This window comes from Pelmatolapia mariae, linkage group LG9, assembly GCF_036321145.2.
Source record: "Pelmatolapia mariae isolate MD_Pm_ZW linkage group LG9, Pm_UMD_F_2, whole genome shotgun sequence".
Classification (NCBI taxonomy): domain Eukaryota; kingdom Metazoa; phylum Chordata; class Actinopteri; order Cichliformes; family Cichlidae; genus Pelmatolapia; species Pelmatolapia mariae.
In genome coordinates, this window is record NC_086235.1 from 6,215,622 (window position 1) to 6,230,529 (window position 14,908).

The 14,908-nt window shown below is 40.1% G+C and overlaps 1 protein-coding gene across 1 annotated transcript; it reads right to left on the bottom strand.

Moving 5' to 3' along the window:
* Nucleotides 1-5,869: 5,869 nt before the first annotated feature.
* si:ch73-264p11.1 (uncharacterized protein LOC100000923 homolog) lies at nt 5,870-14,445 on the bottom strand. Its single transcript, XM_063484507.1, has 4 exons — nt 14,193-14,445; nt 12,977-13,040; nt 6,368-6,617; nt 5,870-6,264 (listed from the first exon to the last, which is right to left on the bottom strand). Exons 1-4 carry the CDS (start codon nt 14,333-14,335, stop codon nt 6,224-6,226), a joined length of 498 nt encoding a protein of 165 aa, XP_063340577.1. The 5' UTR covers nt 14,336-14,445; the 3' UTR covers nt 5,870-6,223.
* Nucleotides 14,446-14,908: the final 463 nt, after the last annotated feature.

Here is a 14,908-nt window from a genome sequence, read left to right on the forward strand (position 1 = left end):
AAAAATAAATGACATGAACATAACTAGGTAAACATAAGGAAACATAAATAATGTCTCAAGAGTGACGTGACTAGCCGAAAGAGGATATCGAGCACTGAGGTTTCTTGTTGCCATATTTAGGTCGCATGTTGTTTTTAGGACACATGCAGACAAAAAGAAGACTGTAAAATGCAGCACTTTGCATCCATCCACATGATGATGCATGTGCAGCTGATTTCAGCAGCCCATGCAAACACTATGAAGTATAACAAATTAAAGAACACAAGAGAAGCCGCAGGGAGTTTGATCAAATTAATTAAATTCTCTGCAGACTGCTGACTGCAGACAATGGTGGGTGGATGCGTGTGGTGTGCGCATCTTTTTGATTCAGTGTCTGAGTGTGGAAACTGTGGTTAGACCGTGCTGATGGTCTTAGGGCCCATCACTGCTTTCTGCCGCGCTCTGTTCTTCTTATGTGTCTTTGGCGTTTTCCTGTCTGCCTGTTTTATTCAAAAAAAGAAAAAAAAGACTGCATGTATTTAAACGGATGATGATGTTCAATAAAAAAAAATTTGCGCCCAGTGATTAAACCCCAGCTGATCTCAGGCACAGTGGGCATTATGCTTAACAAAGGTCAGTGAGAAACAGAAGCAGTTCGTGCTGAAAGGGTGTGAAAACAAACACAGGATGTGCAACTGTGTTTTGCCCGTGCCGACAACGAGGGTTAAGTACTTCACTTTTCAGAGTTCAGAGTTTGAAGAAAGAAGCGCTTTTTGCACAAATGACAGACAATCACCGAATTACAGGCTCCTTTAAGACTGAAATTTAATGGCATGTAACAGCAATGGGCAAACACAAAGGGTGAGGAAGTAAAATAGACAGATATACAGATTAGGCAATTGCCTCCTCATTATAATCACATTATTTAAAACTCATTTAATTTTAAAAAGGTTCCATAGCTTAAAAAAGAACTCCCACGTACAAAGATCAGCAGAGTTTTCCTCTGTGCTAAAAATAACTAAAATCATAGAAGTGATTACTCCACTTGCATGAGGGGAAAAAACCTGAGTGTAAATGTAAATCTTGTTTGAGATACGTAGCTGCAGAGATGTGAATTGTCATATTTCAGATTTTCACACAAAAGCACCCAAAAATGTAACCAACGAGTGCTGTGAAGTGAAAGGAGGGTTCACACCAATATTTTTTCTGCGTTGAAGCTCAAAGGGTTTCAGAAACAGAGGAAAGTAAAGATCGAGATTAACCCTTTGTGTGGTGTTCCTGTGATTCTCACTCACCCATCTCACTCCCAAACAATACACACTATGTAGATGGTTATGTGATGGTTAGATGTTAGAGCACATTCATGAACAGAAGTGTGATCAATTGTAATTTAATAAAAGAAAAAATAACCATAACCAAGATATGAGGGGAAATCTTGGACAAATACAAGCTGAAGTAGAGGAGTTTCTGATCACTCCTGAGGTTTACTTCTTCAAACTGAGTTAAAAGTGAAACAAACGCTTTATAACACATCTCACTCACACAAACATTCACTCTGGGGTTCTGTATCTTGTAACCAAAGGAAGCTTCAGCATGCAGACTGGAGCAGCCAGCTCCAGCTCCATTCAAGGTAACACAAGGTTCCCGAGCCACATCCACCCAGCTGGTTTTTGTGTTTCTTGTGTATTTGTGTACACTGTGACTTCATGGCTGTCTTGGGCTCCAGCTCTTGTTTTGGTGTCTCATGAATTTGATTTAATGTCCTGCTTAGTAATAACATAGTAACTTGTGTTGTTGGTTTGCTCTGTCTTCAAATTCACTGTCGTGCCGCTGTAGGCGAGAGTCCTCACTACCCAGGCCTGTCTTTGGGTCTGACCCACACCGTTTCCTGTGTGTCATTCCCCCCTCGCCTTCCCCCCATCCTTCCTGTCTGCACTGACCTTTCCAATAAAGACAAAAGGCCTCGTATTCTGAAAACTCTTCCTATCCCTCACCTTCCGAAGAATCACTTCACCATCTTGATTAACAAGGATTGTGGGAATGGTTTGAAATCTCGTCACAGAAAATGTGCCAAGCCTGAAATAATATAAACTTTTAAAAAGGGTCCCACAGATCAGCCCCACACAAGGGTTAAATTCAGATGGAAATTCATATCACACAAAGATAACAAGCGAATAAATATATCTGAGTGTGGTCCCTCGACTGTCACAGTGTAACTGACGTTTGATCTTATCATGTGCAAAAGCTATTTTAATTACTGAAGTGAACCAGTGACAAACTCAGCCCAAGTATGGTTGTATGTTAATCCTTAAAGCAACAACATTTTTAAAGTTGCAGCGTCTTGTGCATTTTTACACCACACCTAAAATCCCACTAATCGTCCGGGCTCTTCACCCTCTGACCACACGCTGGGGTATTTAACACCATAAGACCCAAGTGGAAACTATCAGCGGAAACCCGTCAAACTGTGTGACACTTAAAATGTGTGACACTTAATATGTGTGACACCAATTTGAATATGGCTTCAAATACAGCCCTGAAAACAGACAGGTGGTCGTTGGCATTTCGCCCTCGTTCCTGAGAGACTACATCGATGTATCAGTCAACAAATGAACTAAACTGGCGTCACAGCTGGGGCCTTCTCGGTGTAGTTTATTATCCGGCCACACATGCTTGTCTTTGGACCACAGTGTTGGACCCTAACCCTAAATTAGCTGTAGGTGTGAATGAGAGTGAACGCTTGTCTGTCTCTCTGTGTTAGCTGTGCTGTGTTAGCTCTGGTGATATCCAGAGTGTACCATATGTCTAGCATTATTTCCCTTCCAAATTAGTGCTTCCTGCTTTAGTGATTCATGTTTCTAGTTCTTAGTTGCTTGTCTAAATTTGTTACCTTTCATGTTCAGGCCATGTTAGTGTTGTCTCTGTGTGTCCTCCCTGTATGTAGTCGGTTTTGTCTCCATGTTTGTTTCCCTGTCTGTCTGTCTGTCTGTCTCTGTATTCTGTACTCTGTAAGACTCTTTTAAGTTTGTGTGTCTCTGTCTGTGTTTATGCTTCCTGCTTTATTTTTGATGGTTATGTTGAGTTTTGCTTTTCCCTGTGTCGTTACTCCTAATGTGTCCCTGCTGTCTCCTCTTCCCTAATAACCTTCCTGTGTATATTGTTTCATCTTCTCCTCTCGTCACCCAGCTTCACTGGTCCTGTTTGCTAGTGTTATCCCCCAGTATAGGTTTCTGAGTTTCTCAGTTCCATGTTATATTCTTTATATTTTATATCATTCTCTCCAGCCAAAATAAACAGGCTGCCTTTTGTTTAACCTTCCCAGCCTGTGAGTCTGCATTTGGGTCCTCCTTTTTCATAACACATGATCGTAGTCCCCACAGATTATGATGGTAACAGCTTCAGGCCAAATACTACTCTTTAAGTGGACGAAGGTGGATGGTATTGAATGCTCCCTGACAACAAGTTGGCCGTTTGACTGAAGCATTTTGAAGGGAATCGCCTAAAATCCTAAAATAAGCATTCTCAAGGACCAGAGCTGAACACAGCTTTAGCACAGTGGTGTGGTGGTTAGCACTGCTGCCTCACAGCAAGGAGGCCCTGAGTTTGACTCCACCAACTGCCTGGGATTGACTTCCCGGTCTAGTCCTCTGCATGTTGACCATTAATACATCCATGCACCTCCTCTGTGGTCTCCATCTTTTCCTCCAGCCTGGCAGCTTCACATTCAACATACTTTGTCCAATATTTCTACTATCCCTCCTCTGCACACGGCTATTTAATCGTTTCGGCCCTGCCTCTCTAACTTTGTCTTCAAACCGCCGAGCTGTCCGTCTGATCTAATCCTTTCTAATCTTGTCCATTCTGGTCACTCACAATGAAACTCTTAAAATCATTAACTCTACCACTTGTCTTTTTGTCAGTCCCACCACCTCAAAACCACACATCATAGCAGGTCTCAGCACCTCCCCTTTCACTCTTGCTGCTGGCCTTCTGCTACAAATCACCCCTGACTCTGAACTATTCACAGCAGACGGGTCGAACTTTCGTTCATGACCCAAAAAAACAAGCAAAAAGATGATGATATTTAACTTTTTATTTATTTTTATGAGCTAAAAAGTCACATAGCAGGATAAGCAGGGTATTTTGTTTGATAACACTGGATTTATTAATGACATCAATGCAGACACTGTGCAAAGACTGAACCCTTCAACAGAGTTTTCATTTAATTTCTATCCAATTTGTCTGCACCTCCTGTCCCGACTATCCAATCAGCTTCCACTTCCCTTTGCTATATCATTTTGGTTGTTCCAGGCATTTCCTTGACACTTCCTGTTGCAGTCTTCCCTTTTTTTACTTTTTTTGGTGTGTAGTTGTTCCTTCATGCATGACCTTTTTCCTCATCTCTCACCAAATCTTATTAGTGCAACACTTTTTTCTTCCTGCATACACTCTTATACACACATATAATAAGAGCCAAAGGCCCCACATTATGGGAAAGTTTAAAGAAAAGCTCACCTATAGAAATGAATTTTCAGACTTTTAAACCAAACCACAGATTCGGCCGATTTGAAGGTTGGGCGGATGGGCTGAACTGCTGAACTACTGGAACTGTGCTGTCACAACCATCTCTAAGGTTTTTACAGAGACTGGTGTCAAAAAGAGGAAATATCAGTGAGCAGCAGTTCTCTGGGTGACTGCCTCACACTAACTGGAAGGCAAAGATAATTCAAATAATCCATCACTACGATGAATGTATGCAAAAGAACTTCTCTGAACTTATTAACAAGTGTCAGCTAACAGGAAACTGAAGCAGTTCACACAGTCTCACCAAAATCAGACAACAGAAAATGAAAACAAACAACTAGTCTTGATTTCTGCTGCGAGATTCACACGGTAGGGTCAGAACACGACGGCACGGATCCATGTTCAAGCCACAGCTTTAATGATGTGGGGGATATTTTCTTGGCACACGTTGAGCATCTTAGTACCAACTGAGGATCATTTAACAACCACAGCCTACCTGAGTATTGTTACTGACAGTGTCCATCTCTTTATGGACACAGCATCTTCCAGCAGAATAACTCGACATGTCACAAACCTCAAATCATCTCAAACTGTTTTTTGAACATGAAAGTGAGCTCGCTGCACCCTCCACAGTCACCAGATCTCAATCCAATAGAGCACCTTTGAGATGTGGTGGAACGGGAGATTCACCTCATGGATGTGACTCTGTGATGTCAACATGGACCAAAATCTCAGAGGAATGTCTTCAGCAACTTGTTGAATAAAACTATTCTGACAGTAAAAATGTATATATTGACGTCACTAATATAGAAATACTAAACACATTCACTGAATTACTAAAGAAAATAAGAAAGAAGGAGGTCACTTTGTGAATGTTCAGGCTTTCCAGCATGTTGTGCTGATTCAGCTCTTCTCACATAAATGTACAATGTGAGACATTTATTTCATTTTGCTGCCATGGACAGTTTCTTTTTGTCTTCAATAATTAGACGTATACACAAAATAAGTCTAAACCACTTCGGAGAGCTCTGTACCTCACGGGAAAATGAAGAGCAAACCTCACAGTACAACATTAGCCTTAAAGATGTTAAATGGAAAATAAACCGCCAGAGTGTGTTTATCGTGTTTTTCATAAGGATGAATTTCTTCCTGCCCACTTTCTGCTCCTCATTTTATAAACCAGGTGACAGCATTTCACCAAATACATAATTCTGTTACGATAAAAAATATACATAAATCTATATTTACATATGCTTTTGATAATAAAAACAACAAAACCTAAAAGTTTATCACTTGGGTGGATCCACGAGCAGCCTGGCTCCTTCGGCCCAGGAACCAGTGGAATAACTTAAAAAAGCTGTTGCGTCTCAGGTTTGTGACAGTATTGCAGTTGGTCCATATTTTGACCAGATGACGTCAGTGGAGGAAAAAAGGACGGTGGAGTTACTGCAGTTCATCCTGATGGGAGCACTGAGTCGAAGGCTGGATTTCTGCAAATCCAGTGCATCTCCTGGACTCCTGATCCAAGAGCATTTTGAATAATTCAGTGTTCAGCTGCAGTAAAAGTTTTGATACCCTTGTAGCACACATGGCGATGATGATGATGTGTGTAGGTACAGTATGTATACGTCCACATGTCATCATCCTGAATGAGATCAAGCCTGTGAGCTTCTTGTCACTGATTTCCCCAAATGTCTCATTTGGTGTTTGATGGCCGACGTTAATCAGGAAGGACTTCGACGTACTCAGACTCAGGAGCATCTGGATGAAAACAGAGAGAAGGTCAAACACACAAACCAAAGGAGATGCTGCGAGACAGAAATAAGACAGAAAAGAACAGAAACTGAGAAAATGTAAGGCGTACTCTCGTAATCATGTTCTTCCTCGGGTACGGTGTCAGGCTGCCTCCATTGCTCACGTTCAGTCCTGCGCGGCCTTTGTTCAGGTGACCTTGAAGGCTGTGCTTGCAGCTCTCTCTGTGGCTGGATCAGCAAGGCCGTCTTCCTTTTGACTGAGTGGCGCAGATGCATGGCCAGACCCTGGTTCTTCCTCTTGTAGTGACGAATCAGATCGTCTATACTCTTAAAAAATGTCTCATCCAAACCCCCCGCTGTCTGATGAAACAAGAACAGCATAAAGTAAATATAACAAAGGTCCATCATCACCAAAAAATCAGTCGAGTAAACACAGTTACAAGATGAGCTGTTTTAAAAATAAAGTGTAAAATATATCATCGTTATTTAAGCAGCTAGTGATCTCACATGGTGAGATGACCCTCGAACATACTTGTTTCTTTGGCTTTTATTTTGAATTTTGGCTTGAGATTGTGAAACTTGGAGTGGGTGTAAAACTTGGTTGCAGTTTTTAATAAGGCTTATCTGTTTTTCACGCCTGAAGATATCATGTGGATATCTCTGTTATTTATGAAGCACTACTTTGTTTTTCGAAGGCTTGTAACTTTGAAAACATTCATACTATTAAAGCACGTTATTGTCTTTTTTCTTTTCTTTTTTTGTTTGAAAAACATCCAAAAGATCAGAAAAAGTGCCAATTTCACCACGTTTTGCTTGAGCACACCAAAGATATTCAGTTAATAAAGATAAACGGAATATCAGTTTATGGGCCGGGTGGAGTCTACACCAGCTGTGACAGGGCGAGAGGTGGGGTACACTCTGGGCTGCAGCCAGTGTATTCAACTTATTTCCTTGAAGCATTGTTTAAAGAATTGCAAGACTATGAAAAACGTTCACGCAACAAATTGTCAGAAGCAGAATGATGGTGCGATAAATGTTGTTGAACTTTATGCGTGTCATGTTCCCAGCACTGCTTCAGTTTAACAGTTTTTTTAAGATTTCTAATTACTTTGTGGATGCCTGTAAACAGCTTGTTATTGTGGCCAAAGCTGACACATACTGAAAGTTATGGTTGGATGATCGGACGATAGACATCACAAGTAGGTTTTGCTGCATCAGGTACTCCTTTAAGGCTTGTAGCACCTAACAGGTAGGAGCTGTTCTGGGAGCACGAGGGAAACCCACACAACTTTGTGGTTGTTTACTGTTGTGCAACGCATGTGAACAAAACAGGGGGAAAAAGTCAGTGTCACTTTTCCATAGCAAACTATGACATCATCAAATGTTTTGCTTTTAAAGAGCGTGAAAAGAGTTCAATGAGAACAATGCTCAGTCTTTGGCAGAGGCTACAGTCTTCATGTAGGACCCCCTCGCTTTTAATATGACTGTCATTTGTGACTTTTAAAGGGGTTTTTCCACTGCACTTTTGAATATTTACTACTTCATTTGGAACCAACTGAATTTGAAGTTGGACTTTCCCAAACCTCGAGTGTTTATTTGTTTGTTTTTTTATGAGGTTTTCGTCGAAACGTGAAAATACAGTCGATGTAAAAATCAAGAAAATCCTCTTTTAGTACTACGGTTTTATAAGATGACAAATAATAAATCTAGTTCTTATCTGTTCTTAAAGTTATGTCAACGTAACCTCAGAAGAAGTCCTGTATGATGACTTGTTATGGCGTGGTGTAATATTGGCAAAGACTAAAACAAAATGCAGAAGTTGTGTTTTTTAAAACTAAGTGCATGCCTTGATTCAGTAGCTTGAACCACCTTTAGCAGCAATACTTTGTAATAGTTTTCTGTGTGACTGTGTGCATGAGTCTCTCACATGGTGGTGGAGGAATTTTAGCCCGCTCGTCTTTACAGAGTTGCTTCAGTTCTGTGAGGTTTGTGGTTATTCGTTTATGCACAGCTCTCTTAAGTTCCTCCCACAGCATCTCAGTCGGGTTGCGGTGTGGACTTTGACTGGCCCTTTGCAGCAGTTTATTCATTTCTTTTTCAGGTCGCTCTTTTGTACATTTGCTGCTGTGCTTGGGATCATTGTCCTGCTGTATGACCCATTTTCAGCCAAGCTTTAGTTCAGACAGATGGCCTCATATTTGACCTTAGAATACTTTGGTATACAGAGGCGTTCATGGACAACCCATATTCCTTCTGTCGTTTTCTAATTGTACTTTCATGAACTTTAATATTTAACAGGTTAACTGAGCACACACACCTGCAAACATCCAGAACGTCTCCTTTCATGGAAAACAAATTAATCAAGTGCATTTGTAGATTTGAGACCAGACCAGGTTTTGAGACCAGACTATCTCAAGTCCTGTTAAGACTGTTGAATGAAAAGTCAGCTAGTAACAATTAATTTTTGTCAGTTGCATTCGGAGACATGGCTGTCTCGTAAATTATGCAAATGCACTGAAGCACAAGATTCATTCTAATAGAGAAGTTAAATTATTTCAAAAAGACTATAAAAAGGCCTACAACAACAACACTTTTAATTTACTTATTAGCAAAGGAAGTATTGTAGAATAGTGAAATAGATCGTAAAATTACAATAAATATATCTTTAAATATTTAAATCACCCCCAAATGATCCATAATAGTAGGGGGAAAGTGAAACCTCCAGAAGCCACATCCTGAGACTGAGCCCACGGGTTTACTTTTAAAGTCACGGTAGAGCAGCTCACGCACGCGGGCAGCAGTTCAATAAATCTGTGGTTTCTATATTTTTATACACTTATTTTTTTGCGTGTTGTGGAAAAAACTGACTCTGATAAAATTATGCCCTTCAGTGTGGGGTCTAACTAACGTCAGAGGAGTTTCCTGTGGGGAGACTTCATGACAACTGACTTTCCATGATAGAGGTAAAATATTCATGTACAGTCAGCTCTTACCAAATATTTAGCGTTTGTTTTCCATTTTAAAGGCATGGGAAAGACTCTGTGATAAACAGAAAATGAGTTGAACTTCAACAACGATTAACAGACAAATGGAAACATTTAAAGGAAACATTGCTGGTGACGTTTAAAGCTCCAAACTGATTTTGTGCAGACACGGTGATGAGACTAAAGTATTTTCCTCTTTTGAATGGAATTCAAAACACAGTGAAAATATGTACAAATTGTAAACATATAGAGCATATGAAACTATTTTTTAACTGGTTTTGCCATTAACTTTGTGTTTTCCTTTTCTCAGCAAACAACTATTTTTTTGAAATCCTGTAAAATAAAGTGCACAGTGAAGGACTGATTTGAGCAGTCAAACTGTTTTCTGCTGAGTCTCATTCACCCAGTTGCACTTTTTATCTGTGACTGAGCGCTTTTATTTGACTTCACTCATGCTGGTCACACACTGGCCCTGAAGCTTTCACCACGATACTTTGACATATAGACTGGAGGTGCCCGGGGACTGAACCACTGACCTTCCTAGTGGGAGTCGCCAATATGGCTCCTCAGGGATTACTAATAGGTCCTCTGTTTTTTTGACATGACATATTTTCTTTCTCGTTATAGTTTGTGATGAGATTTTTGATAAGCAAAACACGATCTGTTTAACACTTTGTTAGCAGGTGGCTAGCAGCAATGCGCTGTTTACCACTATCGTCTCACCCCGTGTTTCGTGGTGGACGGCTGGTATAAGTTTCAGCCGCCTGGCAATTTGATAAAATGCTAAGAAATGAATGCATGGACTTTTTAATGATGTTTTTCAGTTTGAGGAGTAAAACTAGAAGATGATTTCACATAGAGTTAAAATATTTTTAAATGTAATAATTATGTATACCCTCTTTGATAAGAAATAAGATTCAAATTGTAGGAGTGTTTGGCTGATCCAGCTCTTTTATATTTACTTACAGTTTTAATCGGTATGCACAAGGTAAGAAACACGTGATGCCATCGTCGTTTTATATATGAAAAGTAAAACATACTTTAACTGGATTTAGAACACATTCTGCTAAAATGCACTGACAGAATTTTATCCCTTATTTTTTTGTGAAATAAATTTTGGAGTTCATCAGGGACTGATAATAGAGCCTCTATTTTTGTATCTTTCTTTCTTTCTCGCACTATTAATATCTTTCTTTTTCATATTATTTTGTTTTTGTGGCGTCGTGAGTTTTTTCCTCTGACATGTCGCGTGTGTTTTTGGGTTTCTGTCCGTGAACCAAATAAAAATTATTTGAAGACAACATGTTGATAACATCTTATCACTTTCTCAACATCTTGAGAAAATGATAAGAACATTTTTTTTCCAAAATAGCATGAAGGCTAATAATTTTTGCTGGCTCTGGGAGGAGTTTGCACTTGTCCTGCTCGTAGTATGTTCGATTGAATAGAAATATGAGAGCTTAGGTGCAGGATAACACTTTGAGCTCTTTATAATGTTTGTAAATTTGTTTCTTTGCGTCTTCTGGTGTAGCATGGCATACTGTCCTGCTGGGGTGAGTTGTTGGGTTGTTTACCAGCTGATGATCTGTGGTTTTATCTGTTTAAAACTGAAATCTGCTGAAATACTCAAATTCAAAAATTCAGTAAAAAATATGAAACTTGTGTTGTTGTGTTTTGTTGGTATTGAAGCTCTCTGTAATTTTGTGTAACTGTGCGATTGTACTTTATGTAAACTTTGCACAGTTCTGCCTCCCTTCACTCGTCTTTTGAGTGCGACTCATTTACCAAGAAACAGACAAAACACACAAAACAAAGGTTAAAGATGGCTTACACCGACAGTTAAACTATTTCTTTATAACAGAATGAGCTGCAATAATGTTGTCAAGCTGAATGATTTTAACCTTGACAATCACACAGTCAAACTGACATCTTCACAGCTCTGTACATCTACCATTTAAAACATCTACGCTCTCAGAACTACTCGGCTTGCTCAGAGAGGGTCATTTCGTTTAGGGGTTTTCTCTCTATTACTGCAGTCTCTTTACCTTACACTACAAAGGACCCTGCTGTTGTTGTGATTTGGCGCTATATAAATGAAATTGAATTGAACTGAAGTAGGAGAGTCTGAGGTAACTCTGGGATTATTCAAGGAACTGTGGTTAATTTTTCTAAGGACGCTTTAACGTCTCAGTTTCAACAAACGCTTACTGGAGAAAAAAATAAGAGTTTCTTATTAAAATTGTTCCCAAAAGATGTGCCACTGAACATCAGCGTTTACGTTCTGCTTCAGTTTTTTCATGTTAGCTATTTGAAATACAATATAAATGAATTTATATTATATTACATCCACGCTCCATAGTTTGGAAGTCAGAGCGTGGAAGAGTTAGGAGAGCTTTCTCAGATGTTCTCAGAAGTTAGCTGTAGTGATGATAAGATCTCAGTAGCTCCGATTAATGACCAGGGACTTGTGCCTGTAACTGGCTTTACTAGAAACAGCATGAAACAGAACAGAACAGACATGCAGCAAAGGGCCAAGGGTCGGACTTAAACCCGGGTTGGCCATTTGCTCATCCGACTGTGCTAAGCCGGTGCCGAGACCTCTTTTTGAGTTTTGCTATATAGCATGGCTGACCATGTCATTATTGTTTATTTTAGTCCAAAATATTAAAAATTCAAAAAGAAATATTTTCTATGTACTATAGATCACATATGCAAATATGTTTAAATATACATACACTATATGGACTAAAGCGAAGTCATTAATTTTTGAATTGAGGTTTGAATTCAGGTTCTCAAAGCCACAGGCATGTAAAAACCACAATCCTTAAGGAAATCGAGCACCTAGCCAATCAGTCGGTCTTTAGAAACGCCACTGAATTCGAGTGTGGTGCTGTAATAGGATGTGACTGTTGCACCAAATCGGTCTGTGACATTTCTTCCTTTCCACAATTAGCTTTAGGTGGTGTTATTGCGAGGCCGAAGCATTTGGAAACCAAAGCAACCCAAACACGAAGTAGAACATCATGTGGAGTTACAGCACAGGCTCGCTGAGTGCTGCATCACGAAGAAGAGTCACCAGCGTTTGCTGTTTCAATAACTACAGCGCTGCAAACCTCATCTGGCATTAACATCAGCACAAAAACTGCAGCAGGCAGCTTCGTGGCATGGGTGTCAACTTTGTTGGGGCCTGTGTTCTCAGGTACACACCTTTAAGGACAATGATAACAGGGCATCACTATTGCTCATTTAGGTCATGTGAGCTAGTGACTCACATGACCTACTGCAGGTGCCGCACAATCAGGTGCCTGGGTTCGATCCTGCCCCAGACCATTTCCTGCACATCATCAGCCCTTCAAAAGTACACACACACTCTCTCCCTGCCTTCCTGTCGACTCTTTGTGCTTTCCTATCAAAAAAGGCTAAAATGCATAAAACAGTAATGAGGATGAGGCGTCCAAATAAACCTTTACACTACACAAAGTGATTCCTTAAAGAACGTTTGGCAGGAAGGGGCGGCTCCTTGAAGAACATTTTTGAATAGAAAAGACTCTTCCGCTTCTAAGAGTAAATATTTTACCACTTGATTTGAAATCCTGCAGCGTGATCGCTTGGAAAGAGCATTTAGAGTCTCAGTTTAGCGCAAACACAGAGAACAAGGAATATTTCTGAATTCAAGGACCTGGCTGCAGCTGAAAATGTTTCCGCATGTGGTCATTTGTGTGTGTGTTCTTTTACCAGGAGGGTGTAGTATCCATTGTGTGACTGCAGCAGTCTGTAGGTGTACACCACCTTCTGTTTACTGAAAGAAAAGGAGATTTATGCTGCTGTTAGAGGACCATAGAAGAAGTAAGTTTAAGGAAAAAATTGTTTATTTAGACGTGTGTAAAGATCTTTTATGCAACAAAATTCTGACTTTGTTTGTTCACACAAAATAAAAGAGGAAGAAGAACACATGGTCACATGACTCAATTTTCTCATAGTTTGAATCTTCTTATCAGTAATAAGCATCACTACCAGCTTCCTTAACAACTAATGAACAAGCAGAAAACGTTGGCAGTGCACAAAAAACAAGTTATGCAAATTTTAATGTACTTTTTACTTGTATGTAAACACTACGTGTCTGTCACGGAAAAAAGATGCAGAAGCAGCAACAAGCTAGAGTGGAACCTTACTTGACCACAGCTGATATTGTGGTATTTGTGTAGGTGTACACTTCCTAGAGTAATAATACCCACGCAAAAACGTTCTTATCATGATTTTTATAGAATATAATCTGCTTAGATCAACGGAACATCTTTTGCCTCTAATATAATTCATATAATTACTAAATACTTCCTGCTGTCAATACAGCAAAGGTTAGGAAAAACCTGCGTGCACACTGCTGCATCAGCAAAAAAGATCTGGTTACGTTTTTCCATTATTGCTTTTATTCAACGGCCTTTCTTAACAAAGCTCATTAAAACTAAATTCCCTGGTTTATTATATTAACATACTCTCCTTCCCCTTTTATGCTCGCTACAGAGGATTTTAGGTCACTATATTCACCTCATTGCTCACTGCCCAAAAGCTTCACATCCTTATGAGGTTTTTAGAGACAGAAAAAGAGCGAGGTTTCAATTTGATTTGAGGGAGCACTTTTATTTTGTTTAGTCCTCCTAAACCAAAGTCCCACTAGAGTCCTTTTTTCCTCATCGCGCTCTTCTCAGAATTAAAGCGATTTAACTTAAAAAGTCTCCTATCGATCATAAATCTGCAGACAGAACCACCAGAAGGATGGTTACAAGGTTAGCCTATCTGACAACCTGCTATGAATGATACCATATTCTATATTAGGCTTCATATTCTAATGATACCATAGAGTGTCTTTACCTATGAAGCTGTTAAAAGAAAGAAGTTTTGATAAAGGGAAGTCTGGTGTATGGAGCCTGACTCCGTGGTGCAGAGTACTTACTAGACACAAAGACACATGGCTCCCTGGATGGTCTCGCTGTCTCGGATCAGGTAAGCTCCGTCCTTGTTCTTCTTTCCCAGCAAATCCTCACACTCCTTCTTAGTCATGGCGCCATGGTAGCACGCAGGCAGAGCTGCTGCCATGGTGAAGAGAAGCCAGCAGACAACTGACTGACATGAACAAGCCAAAAGACCTCTCAGCAACTTCTGCTTTCTCAAAACAGGCTCATTTCTAAGAACGGCTTCTCTCACTCTTTGAGTTCCCTCGGAGAGCGCACGCAGGGGCCATAAAAGAGCTCAGTCCAGGTTCCTGGTGGGGAACAGTGGGATGAAGGAGGCGAGCAGAGAGAGGTCAGTGCACAGCGCTTGGAGGCACTGAGCAGAATGGGAAGAGAGAAGAAAGCCGCTCACACTAAGGCAGTTTCACAGGAAGTGTGTAACGTGTGTGCAAACACGAGCGAGAGAGGAGAGAGAAAGTAACATCAGTGATATCGCCAACACATATGTGCAGGTATGTGCAGGCTATAAGTGACTAATGTTTTTAGTTAAAGCAGAAGAATCCGAGAGAGGTGAGAACAGGAAGTTAAAGAAAGATTTTACTGATCGGTAAGCAGACAATGTGTAAAGTCTAGAATCACAGAGCAGGAGACTGCTGGTTACAAGGTTAGAAGAATGAATTACAAACTATTTTATATTATAGTTTACATTCTAATGATG